The sequence below is a fragment of the Brachyistius frenatus genome, unplaced genomic scaffold, assembly GCF_029030835.1.
Source record: "Brachyistius frenatus isolate BFR_SWC_R1_liver_20210118 unplaced genomic scaffold, ASM2903083v1 Contig_7, whole genome shotgun sequence".
NCBI classification, from domain to species: Eukaryota; Metazoa; Chordata; class Actinopteri; family Embiotocidae; genus Brachyistius; species Brachyistius frenatus.
This window is the reverse complement of record NW_027210606.1, coordinates 712,393-726,894: the sequence shown is the minus strand read 5'-3', so window position 1 is coordinate 726,894 and position 14,502 is coordinate 712,393. Positions and strand designations below refer to the sequence as shown.

Below are 14,502 nucleotides of genomic sequence, written 5' to 3'. Positions count from 1 at the left end.
TCAGCTGACAAGTTGGCAGCTTTAAGCCGTCTGTTCCCACTTGGCACTTCATGTGTCTCCAAATAAGTCTTGAGTGACTAGATCTCACTTCCCTGCTCTATATGCAAATGAACTCGTTCTACACCACCAAAGTATACAAGTAAATAAGCACAAGAATACAAACAGACATGATAAGAGGAGTTTAAATAACAGGTATTGAACCAAACGGGACATCTTTGCTCACTGAGCCTCATTTTAATGGGCCGTCATACACACATATATGATGTATGTAAATATCTGAACACTCACGTTTGTGAGCCATGTTCACAGCCTGAAATGTGAGAACCTGATCGGCTTTGTCAGATAAATTGTTCAACAGTGTGTTCACTGCTGTGGATCTGATGTGTCGGGAAAAACACAATAAAAAAGATAAAACCAGACCAGGATTTGGTAAAACCAGCGTCATGTACAGCCTGTGTTTGAGTGGAGCTTCAGGTGAGCCGCTGAGTGGAGGAAAAAAAAAAATCACCCAAGACTTACAGACCTGCTGAAACGTAACGGTGACGTGAAAGCATCGTGTCAGATATGAACACTGGAACGTGGGGCTGCATTTATTTTCATTGTTTGTTCAGAGGACATAAACCGAGTCGACTTCCGATGTCGCCCAGGAAGGCCTGAGGATTCATACATCGCTGCTGAGCACTCAAACTGCAAGTGAGTTTGAGAGCATATAAAAAAAAAAACTGCCATTGAAAAAAGGCAGACATGAAAATAAAACTCTGATCATAAAAGTCTAATTTCTTAATGCCCGTTTTATTTTCTATGGGAAGTTGCAATGCCAATACTTGTCTCGGTGCCAATGAAGCTTTTTACAGGAGTTTCAATGTCAGTGTCATGTTTTGTTTTCAATGTCAAAATTGAATGTCGCTGTTTGAGCCCTATACAAAACGACCTAATGAATAAGAAGTGATGAAAATGGTTAAAAAGTAGGGTCCATAGAAGCCCAGGAGATTTAAAAGACCATGTAAGAGCGCTGAATTATAGAAATACCCAAGTAAGACTTTTTTTAATACAAACAAAAGAAAACTCACATTCTCATACACAATTTTACAAAATAGATTTCTCTTCAATACAAATATCATGATTGTCATGACTCAACAGCATTATTTAAAAACTAAGAAACACTGGTTTACATGATCCAGGTAGAAGAACCACCAGGAGCTGCTTTCATTCCCGGGTATGTGGACTTCATTTTGAAAGAATAAATGATCTCGGTTTGTTGTTTAGTTCCAGTTTACCAACCAAACAAAACCAAAAAGCCACAAAACGTTGTGACTTTTAAATTGTGACTTTGGATGACACCGCAGCTTTTTGTAAGGCCGAGACTTCCACTGACAATGTCAGAAATGACAACAAATCATAAACGCTCCCATCAGCATTACACAATTAACGGTGTAGTCAGGGCGTTAGTAATTCCGTGCGGGTCCACAGCAGGGCTGCACAGCAAGGCCGTGTCCTGCAGGAGGGACACCAACTCAACAGGACCAGGCCGGTCGGCGTCCTTCGGTGCAGACTCCCTGTGCGATTCAGGCTCCCGGTGCTTTTTGTACACGACTCTCTTCGTTTCACTGTAACCGCTTAACCTGGAAGCAAGAGATCGTTTGGCTTTAGGCTTCTTCAGCTTCTTCCTCGCCGGGTCGTGGACAACCCTGTGACGCTGGACGCTCTGCTTCATGGCAAAGGTCTTCCCGCAGCCCGGGTGGGTGCAGGCGAACGGCCTCAGCTCCTCGTGGAAGGAGTTGACGTGGCTCTGCAGGTTGAAGGTGGTGGTGAACGACCGGTCGCAGCCATCCCTGGGGCACTTGAGGACCACTCTTGTCTCGGAGTGGACGTGCTGATGCTGCTGCAGGAACCAGGAGTCCCTGAACACCTTATTGCAGTGTTCACACGGGAGGACGAGCCTGTGCTGCTCCCGCCTGTGACTCTGGTAGTCTGTCCAGGTCTTTCCTGTGAAGGTGCAGCCGTCCTCCTCGCAGGGATACCCTCTGTGCACCTTCTCGTGTCGCTTTAGTTTACTGGGGAAGGTGAATCGCATCCGACAGCCTTCGTAGGTGCACCGGTACGGAGGCAGCTCCGTGTGCTGCTCGCACATGTGGGACTTCAGCTGCTTGTTCTTCTTGAAGTCGAGCCCGCAGCCCTCAAATTTGCAGACGTATTTCTTCTGCTCCTCCTGGCTGTGAGCGCGGCTGACGTGTCTGGTCCGGTTGGAGTTGGTGGTGAAGGCCTCCGTGCAACCGTCGACGGTGCAGCGAAAAGGCCTCTCTCCGCTGTGACTGAGCTCGTGCCTCGACAGGTGATACGGGCTGCAGAAGGACCTCGCGCAGCCCTCGTGCTCGCACGAGTGCGGTTTCACTCCCGTGTGTTTACACAAGTGCGCGTCCAGCTTCCACTGTTTGTTGTAAGCGGCCGAGCAGCCGGGAAACGAGCAAATGTACCGTTTGTGCGGCTCCGTTTTAACGTCCATCTCTGCGGCATTGAGAAGTGACAGCTGACGTGGGTTGAGACGGTTTCCGTCCGCTCCGAGCACGTTGTCCGTCCCGACACCGGCACTTCCCACAATCCTCTTCAGCCCGACGTCACTTCCGCTTTACGTCATCGTTACCCATCGGCCCTCTGGTTGTGAGCTGTGCAGCGACGGTAACGTTTGTTTGTTTGTAAGTAGAGTTTATATTTGTCGCCACCGATTAACATGGCGGCAGAGGAGGACAAAGTACAGCGCAGCTGATTTGTGTGTCCGTCTCACATTTAGTCGCATGCTGCTCATATTTGCGCAAACGGGACGCTGACGTTACTTGGTAAGCTAATTGTTGCTAATGTTAGCGTTTCTCTGGCTGCTGTGTTGTGATCAAACATCACGATGTGACAACAACCAGCAGCTTCATGTGTCCGAGGGACGTTTCAATAACTATGACACGTGTCCTGCGTTGACCCGTCAGTCACGAGGCTGCTGCTGACTCCGTCAGGGACCTTGAACAGCTGTTTTCACGTGTTGACCAGAATCAAACCTTTTTAACGACGTTAGCTGAGCTGTTTATCAGATTTATGATGAGATCACATTAATTAGACTATCAGACTGGTTTGTTGATATTATTAGAACTCAACTACGCTTGTTTCTTGTTTGATGCAAAAGACAAACTTACTTAACCATCCTTTAAAAGTTACGATGCGCGTCTTCGTAATAAATTGGTTCAATAAATCTGCAAATCGTTTTAATTGTCTTCTAAACCCGAAAACAACAAGTAGAACATGTTCTTGTTGTTTTCTGTGGCCGGACATGTTTAATCCGAGTTCATCATTCAATGAGGACAAACTGCGCAGAGCTTCCTTCAGCAGGTTAAAGTCTGAATGCATCCAGTTACTTTTAGTCCAACTCACTGTTGTTGTGTGTTAACAGACCTGACTTCATTTATATCTGCGAAGGAGGTGAATCCACAACAGGAGAGGAGGTCCAGTCGTCGCTATGGTAACCCCTGATTGGTATTCATTGGACAATTCATCTGTCTCTGGTGGGACTGCGTGCTGAAATACACGCGTCGTATTGTTTATTAACCGAGCGTCCTGCACTGTTTCCTTGACAGGGTGAAAGAAAAGGAACAAACAAGTACTACCCTCCCGATTTTGATCCGGCAAAGGTGTGTATGATCGTGCAGACATTTGCGTGTCATTTATTCCAGTCCAGCAGGTGCTGACTTCCATCTTTGAATTCCCCGTCTTTAGCACGGATCCCTCAATGGCTACCATGGAACTCACGCCCTGCGGGAGAGGGCCAGGAAACTGTCCCAGGGTATCCTCATCATCAGGTTCGTTCACTCTCGTATGCAGAAATGGTGAACTGATGTTGGCTATCCATTAGATGCGATTAGATGATAAATGATTATCGAGTTTTCATTCAGGGCCCTCATTTAAAAACATTGCTTCGGGTCTATACTAAAACGGTACTCGTGGAAAAAAAAAGACAAAAAAATGGCGTGTGCAAAGAAAATATTTTAAGATGAACAAAACCATGTGCGTGCACACGACGCCCCTTTAATAAACCACAATCCTTGTGGAAATGTGCGTGCACAGATCCACCTCCAACCCCGCCTTCAACACGCCTGGCATTCAACCATACATGTTCAGTGCAAAGCCAATTGTAAAGGTTGATGCATAAATAATTAGCCACGTGGTTCTTTGGTGAATTGGCTCAACGACGGAGATGAAAACCTGGAAATTGAGTTTTTCTGACAGACGTTGAGGTGCTTGGTGAGGTGGTGATGCTGCTGCAGTAGTGACGGCGTTGCAACTGCAGGGTCTCCATTATGCTACGCTTTGTGCACGAAAGCGAAGCGCTTTCACACTTGAAACTTAAACTACGTACACTATTTAATAATATCTTGGTATTCTACAAAGAACTGTCGTGATTATTTGGCCACGTTAACAAGGTTTAAATAGTCTCAGAATATTCAGGCTTAATATCGGGTAAAGACCATCAGACAGTTTTGTGCGTCTATGCAACGCCTGTAAATGAGGCGTCAGGTACTGATATGTTATCACATATGTTACATTTCTATGTTTTTGTCTGTTATAATTTTCAAACAACATATTCACACAATCAAATGAAAAGTCCAGATGTTACTCTGCAACTGTGCTTTTCTCTGATCAACGTGGGTACAATTAAGGACCATACATTTAATCGCGTATTATACAACACATAATGCTGCAGTGTCATTTGAGGGGAAGAAACGGTACTTGCAGTCTTTATCAGAACCGGTGTTTTTAATTGACTGTTTTTGTTCATTAAGGTTTGAAATGCCGTACAACATCTGGTGTGATGGCTGCAAAAATCACATTGGAATGGGTAAGTTTGAAGAACAACATGTTTATTTATCTCTTACAGAATATTTTGACATTTCCATAACACTGATGTTGTGTTTGTACAGGGGTTCGTTACAATGCTGAGAAGAAGAAAGTGGGCAACTACTACACCACGCCAATCTACAGGTAAACAAAGACGGACTGCTGAACAACACGGTCTTGCTGTCGTGTCAACGAGAAATCCGAACTATACACTGTTTGGTGAAGTTGACATTCTCTCTCCAAACAATAGAAATGGATCATGAACCTTTTCACAAATGAAGAATTTTAAAATCCTGTTGTCTCCTCCACCAGGTTTAGGATGAAGTGTCACCTGTGTGTTAACCACATTGAGATGCAGACAGACCCAGCAACGTGCGACTACGTCATCGTAAGCGGTGCGAACAGGAAGGAGGAACGCTGGGACATGGCTGAAAACGAGCAGATCCTCACCACAGGTAAAAGATTCAAGTTTATTGATCAAAAATCGGATGTTTTCTCAGTTTCTATCTTCGTACTGTGACGCTCGGTGGTGGACATTAGGCAGAAAATTGTCACACCGAGATCATACAGTGGCCGTTACACAGCACACATCAGACCGGAAGATATCTGTCTTCAATTACTTGAGGTTTTAAGACGTTTTTTTGTGTCTTTCTCCGTCAGCTGCTTGACATTTTTCTTTCCCAAAACAGAGCTACTTTTATGCCACCCATTTGTTTTTTTGTTTTTTTGCTTAACCTTTCTTCTGCCACTTGGGACAGAGCGGGCAGAGAAGGAGAAGCTGGAGACGGATGCCATGTTCAAACTGGACCACGGTGGGAAAGACAAGGAGAAGCTAAAAAAGGCTCTGCCCTCTTTGGTGGAGATCCAGGACCACCAGTCTGGCTGGAAGGACGACTTCCAGCTCAACAGCACCCTCCGCAGGAAGTTCAGAGTAAGAGCTTGATCTCCCGTATTGCTGACTGGTGCATCTGAACTCATTTTTCACTGAACTAAGAAGTCCTGCACGTCACTGGAAGCAACGCAATCATGGCACAGTTGTAATGTCATGAATCATTAATGACCAAAAAAAAATACAAGTTACATTTCTTTGATAATTTATTTAAAGAAATTTGAAAAAAAGATGGAATTAATATATTGAATGTTTTTCCAAGTACCCACAAGTGTTACCAATATTGGATTAAAAAAAGAGCCCCACATGTTCTACTTATTGAACTATTTCCATTTCTACAACCACTACAAACTACCGTTGAGTCATTCAGCTTCCCGGCTGTGCCGAGCTGTTTTTTTTTTTTTTTTTTTACACAATATCTGTCGTGCAAATTTCAAATGAGACTTGTAGAATAAGGTGATTTTGATACAACAGCTTAGATTTGGTCATGTTTCCTGACCACAGCGTCACACGATCAGTTCAAGGAAAAAGGTTTTTACAGTTTCTGATAAATGGTGTAATTTTATTTTTCACCAGTGACATGCAAAACGGATCTGCAGAAGATCAAATTGAATCCTAGCAGCAAATGAAGCGTCCGACCATGTCAACAATTCTTTTTAAAGTCTTGACATGTCTTGAGAAGCTTTTGCAGAACGTTACTGAGCCGACAGCTCTGCTTACATCCACGTTGCAGACGGAGAAGAAAGTCCAGGCTGAGCAGGAGGAGAAGGACGATGCAGTCAGGATGAGGACCAACCTGTCCATCCCACTGCTGCCAGAGAAGGAGGAGGACAAGAAGCTGGCAGCACTACTCACCTACCAGACACCTGACTGTAAGCACAAGTACACCGGTTAAACTGGTTCAGTGTCTCATGATTTTTGAAGAAAGTTTAAAAAAAATATATTTACTGTATGCATTTGAATTGTGGCTGGCAGACAGTAGCAACTCTTTTGGTGCTATAATTGGCGGGCCAGCTTTCTGTGGGTCCTTGCGAACAATTCATCAACATTAAACCCTCTTTAGTCTTCATGCACTGTATATGAAAAAGAGCAATCTTTGAATTGCCTCAAAAAATTAACTTCCTCATTATCCCCCTCCCCTTCCTGTTCAGCCTTTGAGGACAAGCAGCACAGCAAGCGGAAAGAGATCTCCTCGCGTTCATGGTTCAACTCCCCCTCAGCGCCAGCAGGAGGTGCTGCAGGCAGTCTGCTCCACAAGCTCGGTCTGCAGGGTAAAGAAGCGGCGGTGGCCAAAGCGCTGGCCTCCTCACGCAGTCCCCTGATCCGCAAACGCACAGGAGCACCTGGAATTAAAAGTGAACACGGCGGCAACATCACGCGCAGAAAGTCCCACCCTGAAGTTGACACATGTGGTGGGGAGATTTTGAAGGTCACGCTGAGAGAGGAGGGTCCGTGTATAGCACCGATGCAAGGAAGTCGGAAAGTAGCAGAGACAAATGGCAGCGGCGTCAAGGAGATACACGATAAAACCAAAGAGGGACCGGACAGAGAACTAATACTTGCAAAGGATTCTGGGAACGAGAGAGAACACGGCAAACGTTCAGGAGGACTCGCATCTCTGGTGGCAGACTACAGCGACTCGGATTCAGACCCTGGACAATGAAAAGCTTAATGGGACAGTTTCTGTTTTCAGTGAATGGTCATGAAGATGGAGATCTAACTGGAGAAGCTCCTCACAGCTGCAGACATCTACTGTTTATGTGTTCTGCTTGTCACTTGTCGACAAAACAGCTGTGTACGATTTTAATTTTGAACTTGGTGGCATGCGTGTGTTATATGATGCCCGTGTTTATTTGGCCCAGCTTAAATTATTTGGTCATTTTGATTTTCTGATGCCCAAAATGTCAGATTAAATATAAAATACTGTGTAAACTACATGTTTTTTGTTGGGTTTTAGTTCAGTACCAAAACAGATTGTTGCAACTGTCGCTCTACGGTGAATCGACACGATAAGGAACACGTTGATTTTACAGTGTGCAGTTCACACTGTCTTTTTTTCCTGCTAAAAATAACGAGGATTAAATAAACATGGCTCCCTATTGTACTACCACAGCATAGCAGTACCAGGTGCAGGAAGAGTCTTCACTAGTTTCAGACCAACACAGTTGTCATTTTCTGCTCTCAGAAATGAGGTGTGGTCAAGTGCATTGTTGATGCAAATTTATCTTGGGGCAGCGGGAATCGATTGCACGACTGATCACCGAAAACCTGGTCTGAAGCCAACAGTACAACACTGTTATTCTAAGGGCATAATATGCAGGTACACAATGAACATACACATACAGCCACACAAGAACATGCCGGAAAAAAAATAAAAAAAATAAGATGACAATGTGGAAGTCTTAATTGTCCTTTTCTTCTGCAGAGAAAAGTTCTTTCCGACAACTTAACAAATCCACTTTTAAAATAGCAATGTGCCGAGGTGCAAGCACACCTTGCTTTTAAGGGAACAGGAAATGACACCGCCATTGGGTTATTTCATATTAGGCCCAAAACACACCGATGATTATTGAGAGACTGAGTACAGCCCATTCGTATTCATGCACCTGACTTCGCTCAAATGATCCACCGTTAAACCTGCAACAGGCCGTGCACTTTAGACTGTGCTTAGATTGTTCAAGTACAGCTCATGATCTCACCAGTCTGCGCACTAATATGAATGATGAACTTACAGTGCATCCGGAAAGTATTCACAACGCTTCACTTTTTCCACATTTTGTTATTACAGCCTTATTCCAAAATGGATTAACTTCAACTCAAAATTCTACACATAATACCCCATAATGATAATGTGAAATTTTTTTTTTTTTTTTTTTAATTTGTACAAATCTATTAAAAATAAAAAAAAGGGGGAAAAAAAATCACAAGTACATAAGTATTCACAGCCTTTTCCATCACATTCAAAATTGAGCTCAGGTGCATCCTGTTTCCACTGATCATCCTTGAGATGTTTCTACAACTTGATTGGAGTCCACCTGGTAAATTCAGTTGATTGGACATGATTTGGAAAGACACACCGTCTATATAAGGTCCCACAGTTGACAGTGCATGTCAGAGCACAAAGGGCCTTAGTCGGGGAGGTGACCAAGAACCCGATGGTCACTCTGACAGAGCTCCAACGTTGCTCTGTGAAGAGAGGAGAACCTTCCAGAAGTACAACCATCTCTGCAGCACTCCACCAAGCAGGCCTGTATGGTAGAGTGGCCAGATGGAAGACACTCCTCAGTAAAAGGCTCATGACAGCTCACCTGGAGTTTACCAAAAGGCACCTGAAGGACTCTCAGACCATGAGAAACTAAATTCTCTGGTCTGATGAAACAAAGATTGAACTCTTTGGCCTGAATGCCAAGCGTCATGTTTGGAGGAAACCAGGCACCGCTCATCACCTGACCAACACCATCTCTACGGTGAAGCATGGTGGTGGCAGCATCATGCTGTGGGGATGTTTTTCAGTGGCAGGAACTGGGAGACTAGTCAGGATGGAGGGAAAGATGAATGCAGCAATGTACAGAGACATCCTTGATGAAAACCTGCTCCAGAGCGCTCTGGACCTCAGACTGGGCCGAAGGTTCATCTTCCAACAGGACAACGACCCGAAGCACACAGCCAAGATAACAAAGGAATGGCTTCGGGACAACTCTGTGAATGTCCTTGAGTGGCCCAGCCAGAGCCCAGACTTCAACCTGATTGAACATCTCTGGAGAGATCTGAAAATGGCTGTGCACCGACGCTCCCCATCCAACCTGATGGAGCTTGAGAGGTCCTGCAAAGAAGAATGGGAGAAACTGCCCAAGAATAGGAGCCAAGCTTGTAGCATCATACTCAAAAAGACTTGAGGCTGTAATTTCTGCCAAAGGTGCTTCAACAAAATATTGAGCAAAGGCTGTGAATACTTATGTACGCGTTATATTTTCCTTCCTTATTTTTAATAGATTTGCAAAAATTTTAAACAAACTTTTTTCACTTTGTCATTATGGGGTGTTGTGTGTAGAATTTTGAGGACACAAGTTAATTTAATCCATTTTGGAATAAAGCTGTAACATAAAATGTGGAATAAGTGAAGCGCTGTGAATACTTTCTGGATGCACTGTATACGTTATCTCGGTAGCATATTAAACAAAGCTAACTTGACATTCATATACATGGTTGAGCACATGTCCTAATCCTCATCAGACAAACTAAATGAAGAGCTGCTGTGTGGGTGTGCTCGGGGTCTGCAGGGGCTTAAACAGATGTAGTTTCCTAAGTGACGACACCTTAAAAGCTCCAGATAACTGCTGAAATGGTCTTTGTGGGATTTTGTACTGACAGAATCATCAGCAAATGTAACTGTACCGACCTCTAATACACACTGTTGTCAGCACCATACAAATGTAACTGAAAACCAAGAGGTCCTGTATGTAAAATACTTTTTCTCTCTTTTCCAATGAAGATGGTGGTAATAGTTCATGTCTTAGCTTTAGCTAACTAGACGGTCGTCATAATAACATTTAAATTAGTTTAGGTTCGACAAAATTAAAAGAACTTTTCGTAAGTATTTTTCCTTTTAAAAGTGGGAAGGACAGCGTGTGGATCGATGTCAGTTTCCCCCATTTTTAAACGGACACTTTGTCATGCTCGTTGGCCAAAAAACCTGGAGTTTGTTTTTGCGTCAGTTATTGATCAGAAACTACAGCCCTCCCCTTCCCGTTTAGTGTACCGTGTGCGTGATGAAGCTTCGGGCTCTGTTATAGTAGCTGATCTCTCACTGGTGGCCACAGTTCACTGAGAATCCAGCCAGTCAACATGGCTCGGTGGAAGCTCCACAACATTTTATTTCTCATGCTCCTCTGCCACTCAAATGGACAGTTTAACCCTGGGAGAAGGTAAACTGTTCTACTTCTTCACTTTCTGCTGACTGTGGGACTTTATATATCTTTGAAGGTTTGTTTACTAATCAAGCTGTGTTCATTACAGACGCCACTGGACTGAAAGGTATGTGTGTGGTTCACCGTCTTCATACAATACAGACAGTTAACAACATTTAACCTCTGACAGCTTCAGTTGTTATTTCTGAATCTGATCCCTAGATTTGTATCATCAGACACATACTTGGACAGACATCGGTAAGTAACCAAAGCTGCACTACACATTACGTTATGAAAAATAATACGGTTTTGTCACCACATCAGTCAAAAAACATTTGCAGATAAAACTCTCTTCTTGTGTTGGGACAGACAGTAAAAACCAGTAAAATCATCTAGTTTTTTGTAGTTTAAGCTTGTCATTTGTGGGATAAATAGTTGGATACACTGTGTTTGACATTAAACATATAAATTAATGCTTCCCTTTTTTAGTTGATATATGCCACATATGTAACCCCACATTACTGCTCCAACTCCCCGTCCTCGTTTTGATTTTAATGTGTAATATAAACACCAAGTGACATACTATATTAATCCATGTCCTGATACCACATGTTGTTTATTTTATCTCTGTTTTCAAATTGAAATGAATACTTGTCTTGTTTTGTTTTTTCAGTTCACCAAAATCAATGGAAGCAATTAGTCCTTCGCCGAGGTACAGTCACTAATCAAATTCAAAGTTGTACTGCCATCAAAGCAACAGTCAAACTAAGTTGTATTTGATGGATTGGTCAAGTTTAATGATGATATTGTCAAACCTCTGATTTTTTGAATCCGTTTTTATATTTCTCTTCTTGCAAATAATCTCTCCTACCTTTCAGCCTCTCCTGCCTTCAGTTTGAATCAATTACACATCATTAATATAATTTCATTTTCTGATGTCCCAATAAAAAGATCTAAACACAGGTTTTAAAGTCTTCCTCACTCTGCCAGGGGAAGTACTAGAATATGCAACAATATATATAGTTCTAGTAGTCAGCTTTTTACATGTACAGCAGATGTTTTGTACTCTAAAAGCAAAAGATAAATTGTTAATAAATATAATTAATTCACTTTTATATACAAACCGCATCTCCATTTATGATTTGTGCAACCCTGCAGGACATGGTTTCTTTCCTGAAATGACAGTCACTTGTATTTGGTTGCAATAGAACATGTGATTACAATAATAGCAGTGGTAGCAGTAGCAACACACATTGCAGTAAAGGTGGTAATATAGGCTGTGATAATGTTACTAAATGGAAATGTCAATAACAAAAATAGAATATAAAACATTTTGACTTCTTCCCTCCCGCATGCGTTCTGCAGGTTCACCCTGCTGGCTCCAGACCTGCTGAGGACAGACAGCCAGGAGAACATCTACTTACAGGCCGACGGACAGTCCAACCCCGTCACCGTCTCCATCACCATCCAGGACTTCAGCAAGTCCATAACGCTCCTCCAGGACTCTGTCACACTCAACGTGGAAAACAAATTCAACGCTATCAAGACTATACAGGTGACTCAGCAGGGTAATAGAGGGTGACCTGCTTCTAAAATATGGACTTAATAGCCTCAAATATTTGTAAAAGGAACATTGCAAAATATTAGAGGTGAGGGTGGATTTTTTTTTTTTTTCTTTTAAGATGGTTTTAATATCATATCCTCGTTGTAGTTTTTTTGGTATGACTTCTTGAAAGTAAAACATAATTCTGATTGTGTTCATGAAACTGTTCATGCTCTATGTTGGTTTTTTTTGCCTGTCATTGCTAAAATATAATGCCAAATGTTTGCCGGTGCATATAAACAGCAAGTGAAGCAGAAAGCAGAACAGAGAGAAAAGATGAGCCACCTGTTTGAATATACCCCCAAATAGTTCTCCCACATTGGGTTTATAGATTTGAGCTCTCTGTAGCGGCTAGCATACCTAAATATGAAACTAGTGAAAATAACAGGTTTTATAGGGAAAGAACACACAGATTGAGCACATACAAAAAACATATTCATGGAAAATAAGATATTATTTTGTTATTCATTTCTCTGATCATGTGTGTGCACGCAGACCCACTAATTCACTGATTGATGTCACATGAGTTTAACAAACGAAAAACTGAATATACAAATGACCAAATGTCGGTTTAAGATAAACTGTCTTCATCATGATTAATTGTGATGTCATTCCTGTGTCTCAATCTCATTTCATTCCAGCTTTCCTCAGATCTTTTGAATCGTGAAGAGAAAAAGAACAAGTTTGTGTATTTAACAGTGAACTTTGTGGGTCAACACATTGAGGAGAGAATACTGATGGTGTCCTTTCAGTCCGGGTACATCTTCATCCAGACAGACAAACCCATCTACAACCCCGGTGATACTGGTGAGAACTGAAGATACTGATGGAACATAAAAGATCATAGTGCATGAATTACTTTAATGAAATCAAAATAACCACGAGTATGACAGCCAACAATTGTGGTTGAAACAATTTGAAAAAAAACACTTCAATGTAAAAAAAAAATGTGTGACCATTTTGTCCTTCCAGTGTGGTGGTCTAAGAAACTGAACTAATAATAGCACTATTATTACTAATAATGATGCATCTTAGATATAAGCCTGAATAATGTTTGATTGAAATGATCATTTTCAAACTGTTTTCCTCACTCACTCCTTTTCTACCAGTTCGATTTAGAGCCTTTGTGTCCTCGCCATCCTTTCAGGCCTTTGACAGCTCCATCACAATAGACATCCAGGTAAACAAAGGACAAATCATCAGTTGTACATGTGAAATCATTTGATGTATGCTGAGTGAACCAAAGGATGTTGTTGAGGCAAAACGAATGCACATAATGAAAAAAAAGAGGCTCATGTTGTAAAAAGTCGCATTTGAAAAACAATGTTTTATTTGAAGATATCAGTTAGATCAGCTGGACGAGGATCAGTGCAATGTCTTCGTAGAAAATAGGACAATATGAGTTCTGTCAATATCATAGTGATTCATAGGTTGTATTAATTTAAATGACTGGCGTCTCTGTATGTTTTAGAATCCAGATGGGGTGGTGGTTAAACAGATCTCCAGGACGAGAGCTGCTGATGGCGTCTATGTGGACATGTTTCCTCTCTATGAAATTGCCAAGTAAGATCAGCTTTTTTTTTGGCTCATCTCTTATCACGTTCCAGACAGTGTAAAAATTCAATCACAATCCTCGAGAGATAGACTCCTGACTGTTGGTTATCTCAGCCTAATATGTTGAGGAAGCGCAACAGGTGCAGGTTCATGCAGTCAATATTTCTGTCTGAATTTACAGAGAAATGACCTTGAAAATGAAATGTCGCCGGTCACAAAGCGTGTTTATTTTAGGCCGCCACCTGCCCCAGTTTAAGTTGTGTAATGTGGCTAAAAACACATCACTAAAATACCAGGAAGTTTTTAACTAAAATTCTAATGAATTAAAAGTATTCATAGTTTTCATTTTGGAAAGTCAGGAATGAAACGGATGATGTGTTGAATGGTAAGCAACAGAATTTATAGGGAATGTGGTTTAAATTTCAAGGTGCATGATGTGAGAAACTACCAGAGGCTACCATGAAGGGATTCATGTTAATTTGCCACACAAGACACTTAAGAGACAAGAAATCTGTTTCCTTTGTTTTATGAACTCTCTGTAATATGAGTGAATGTCTTGCAGTGAGGGAACATGGTTGGTGACTGCAAAGTTTGACCACTGGCAGCAAAACACATTCACCTCCCAGTTTGAGGTGAAGAAATATGGTAGGTGAAGTTAAATTGCCTTTTTTAAT

The 14,502-nt window shown here is 42.2% G+C and overlaps 3 protein-coding genes across 5 annotated transcripts in view; 2 read left to right on the top strand and 1 right to left on the bottom strand.

Annotated features, from left to right (window-relative positions):
* Positions 1-1,017: 1,017 nt before the first annotated feature.
* On the bottom strand, positions 1,018-2,592 carry gtf3aa (general transcription factor IIIAa). Its single transcript, XM_069689525.1, has one exon. The coding sequence runs from the start codon at positions 2,501-2,503 to the stop codon at positions 1,418-1,420; it is 1,086 nt and encodes a 361-aa protein (XP_069545626.1). The 5' UTR covers positions 2,504-2,592; the 3' UTR covers positions 1,018-1,417.
* A 12-nt stretch (positions 2,593-2,604) lies between these two features.
* yju2b (YJU2 splicing factor homolog B) lies at positions 2,605-7,699 on the top strand. Of its 3 annotated transcripts, none has more exons than XM_069689522.1 (10): positions 2,605-2,689; positions 3,434-3,502; positions 3,618-3,671; positions 3,757-3,839; positions 4,821-4,876; positions 4,959-5,019; positions 5,188-5,330; positions 5,634-5,806; positions 6,498-6,636; positions 6,916-7,699. In XM_069689522.1, exons 2-10 carry the CDS (start codon positions 3,500-3,502, stop codon positions 7,425-7,427), a joined length of 1,224 nt encoding a protein of 407 aa, XP_069545623.1. In that variant the 5' UTR covers positions 2,605-2,689; positions 3,434-3,499; the 3' UTR covers positions 7,428-7,699. The 3 variants fall into 3 exon arrangements, with proteins under 3 accessions (XP_069545623.1, XP_069545625.1, XP_069545622.1); XM_069689524.1 differs by having other exon boundaries at positions 2,672-2,689; positions 3,460-3,502; XM_069689521.1 differs by lacking the exon at positions 2,605-2,689 and adding an exon at positions 2,698-2,834.
* A 2,873-nt stretch (positions 7,700-10,572) lies between these two features.
* The window catches only part of LOC138615717 (venom factor-like), a 28,665-nt gene continuing 24,735 nt past the window's right edge, over positions 10,573-14,502 (top strand). Inside the window, exons 1-9 of the mRNA XM_069689485.1 lie at positions 10,573-10,689; positions 10,781-10,798; positions 10,894-10,929; positions 11,345-11,383; positions 12,037-12,226; positions 12,916-13,081; positions 13,384-13,454; positions 13,746-13,837; positions 14,391-14,473. Of these exons, the coding sequence (XP_069545586.1) occupies positions 10,610-10,689; positions 10,781-10,798; positions 10,894-10,929; positions 11,345-11,383; positions 12,037-12,226; positions 12,916-13,081; positions 13,384-13,454; positions 13,746-13,837; positions 14,391-14,473 (775 nt within the window). The 5' untranslated portion in view covers positions 10,573-10,609. The remainder of the gene's footprint in view (positions 10,690-10,780; positions 10,799-10,893; positions 10,930-11,344; positions 11,384-12,036; positions 12,227-12,915; positions 13,082-13,383; positions 13,455-13,745; positions 13,838-14,390; positions 14,474-14,502) is intronic.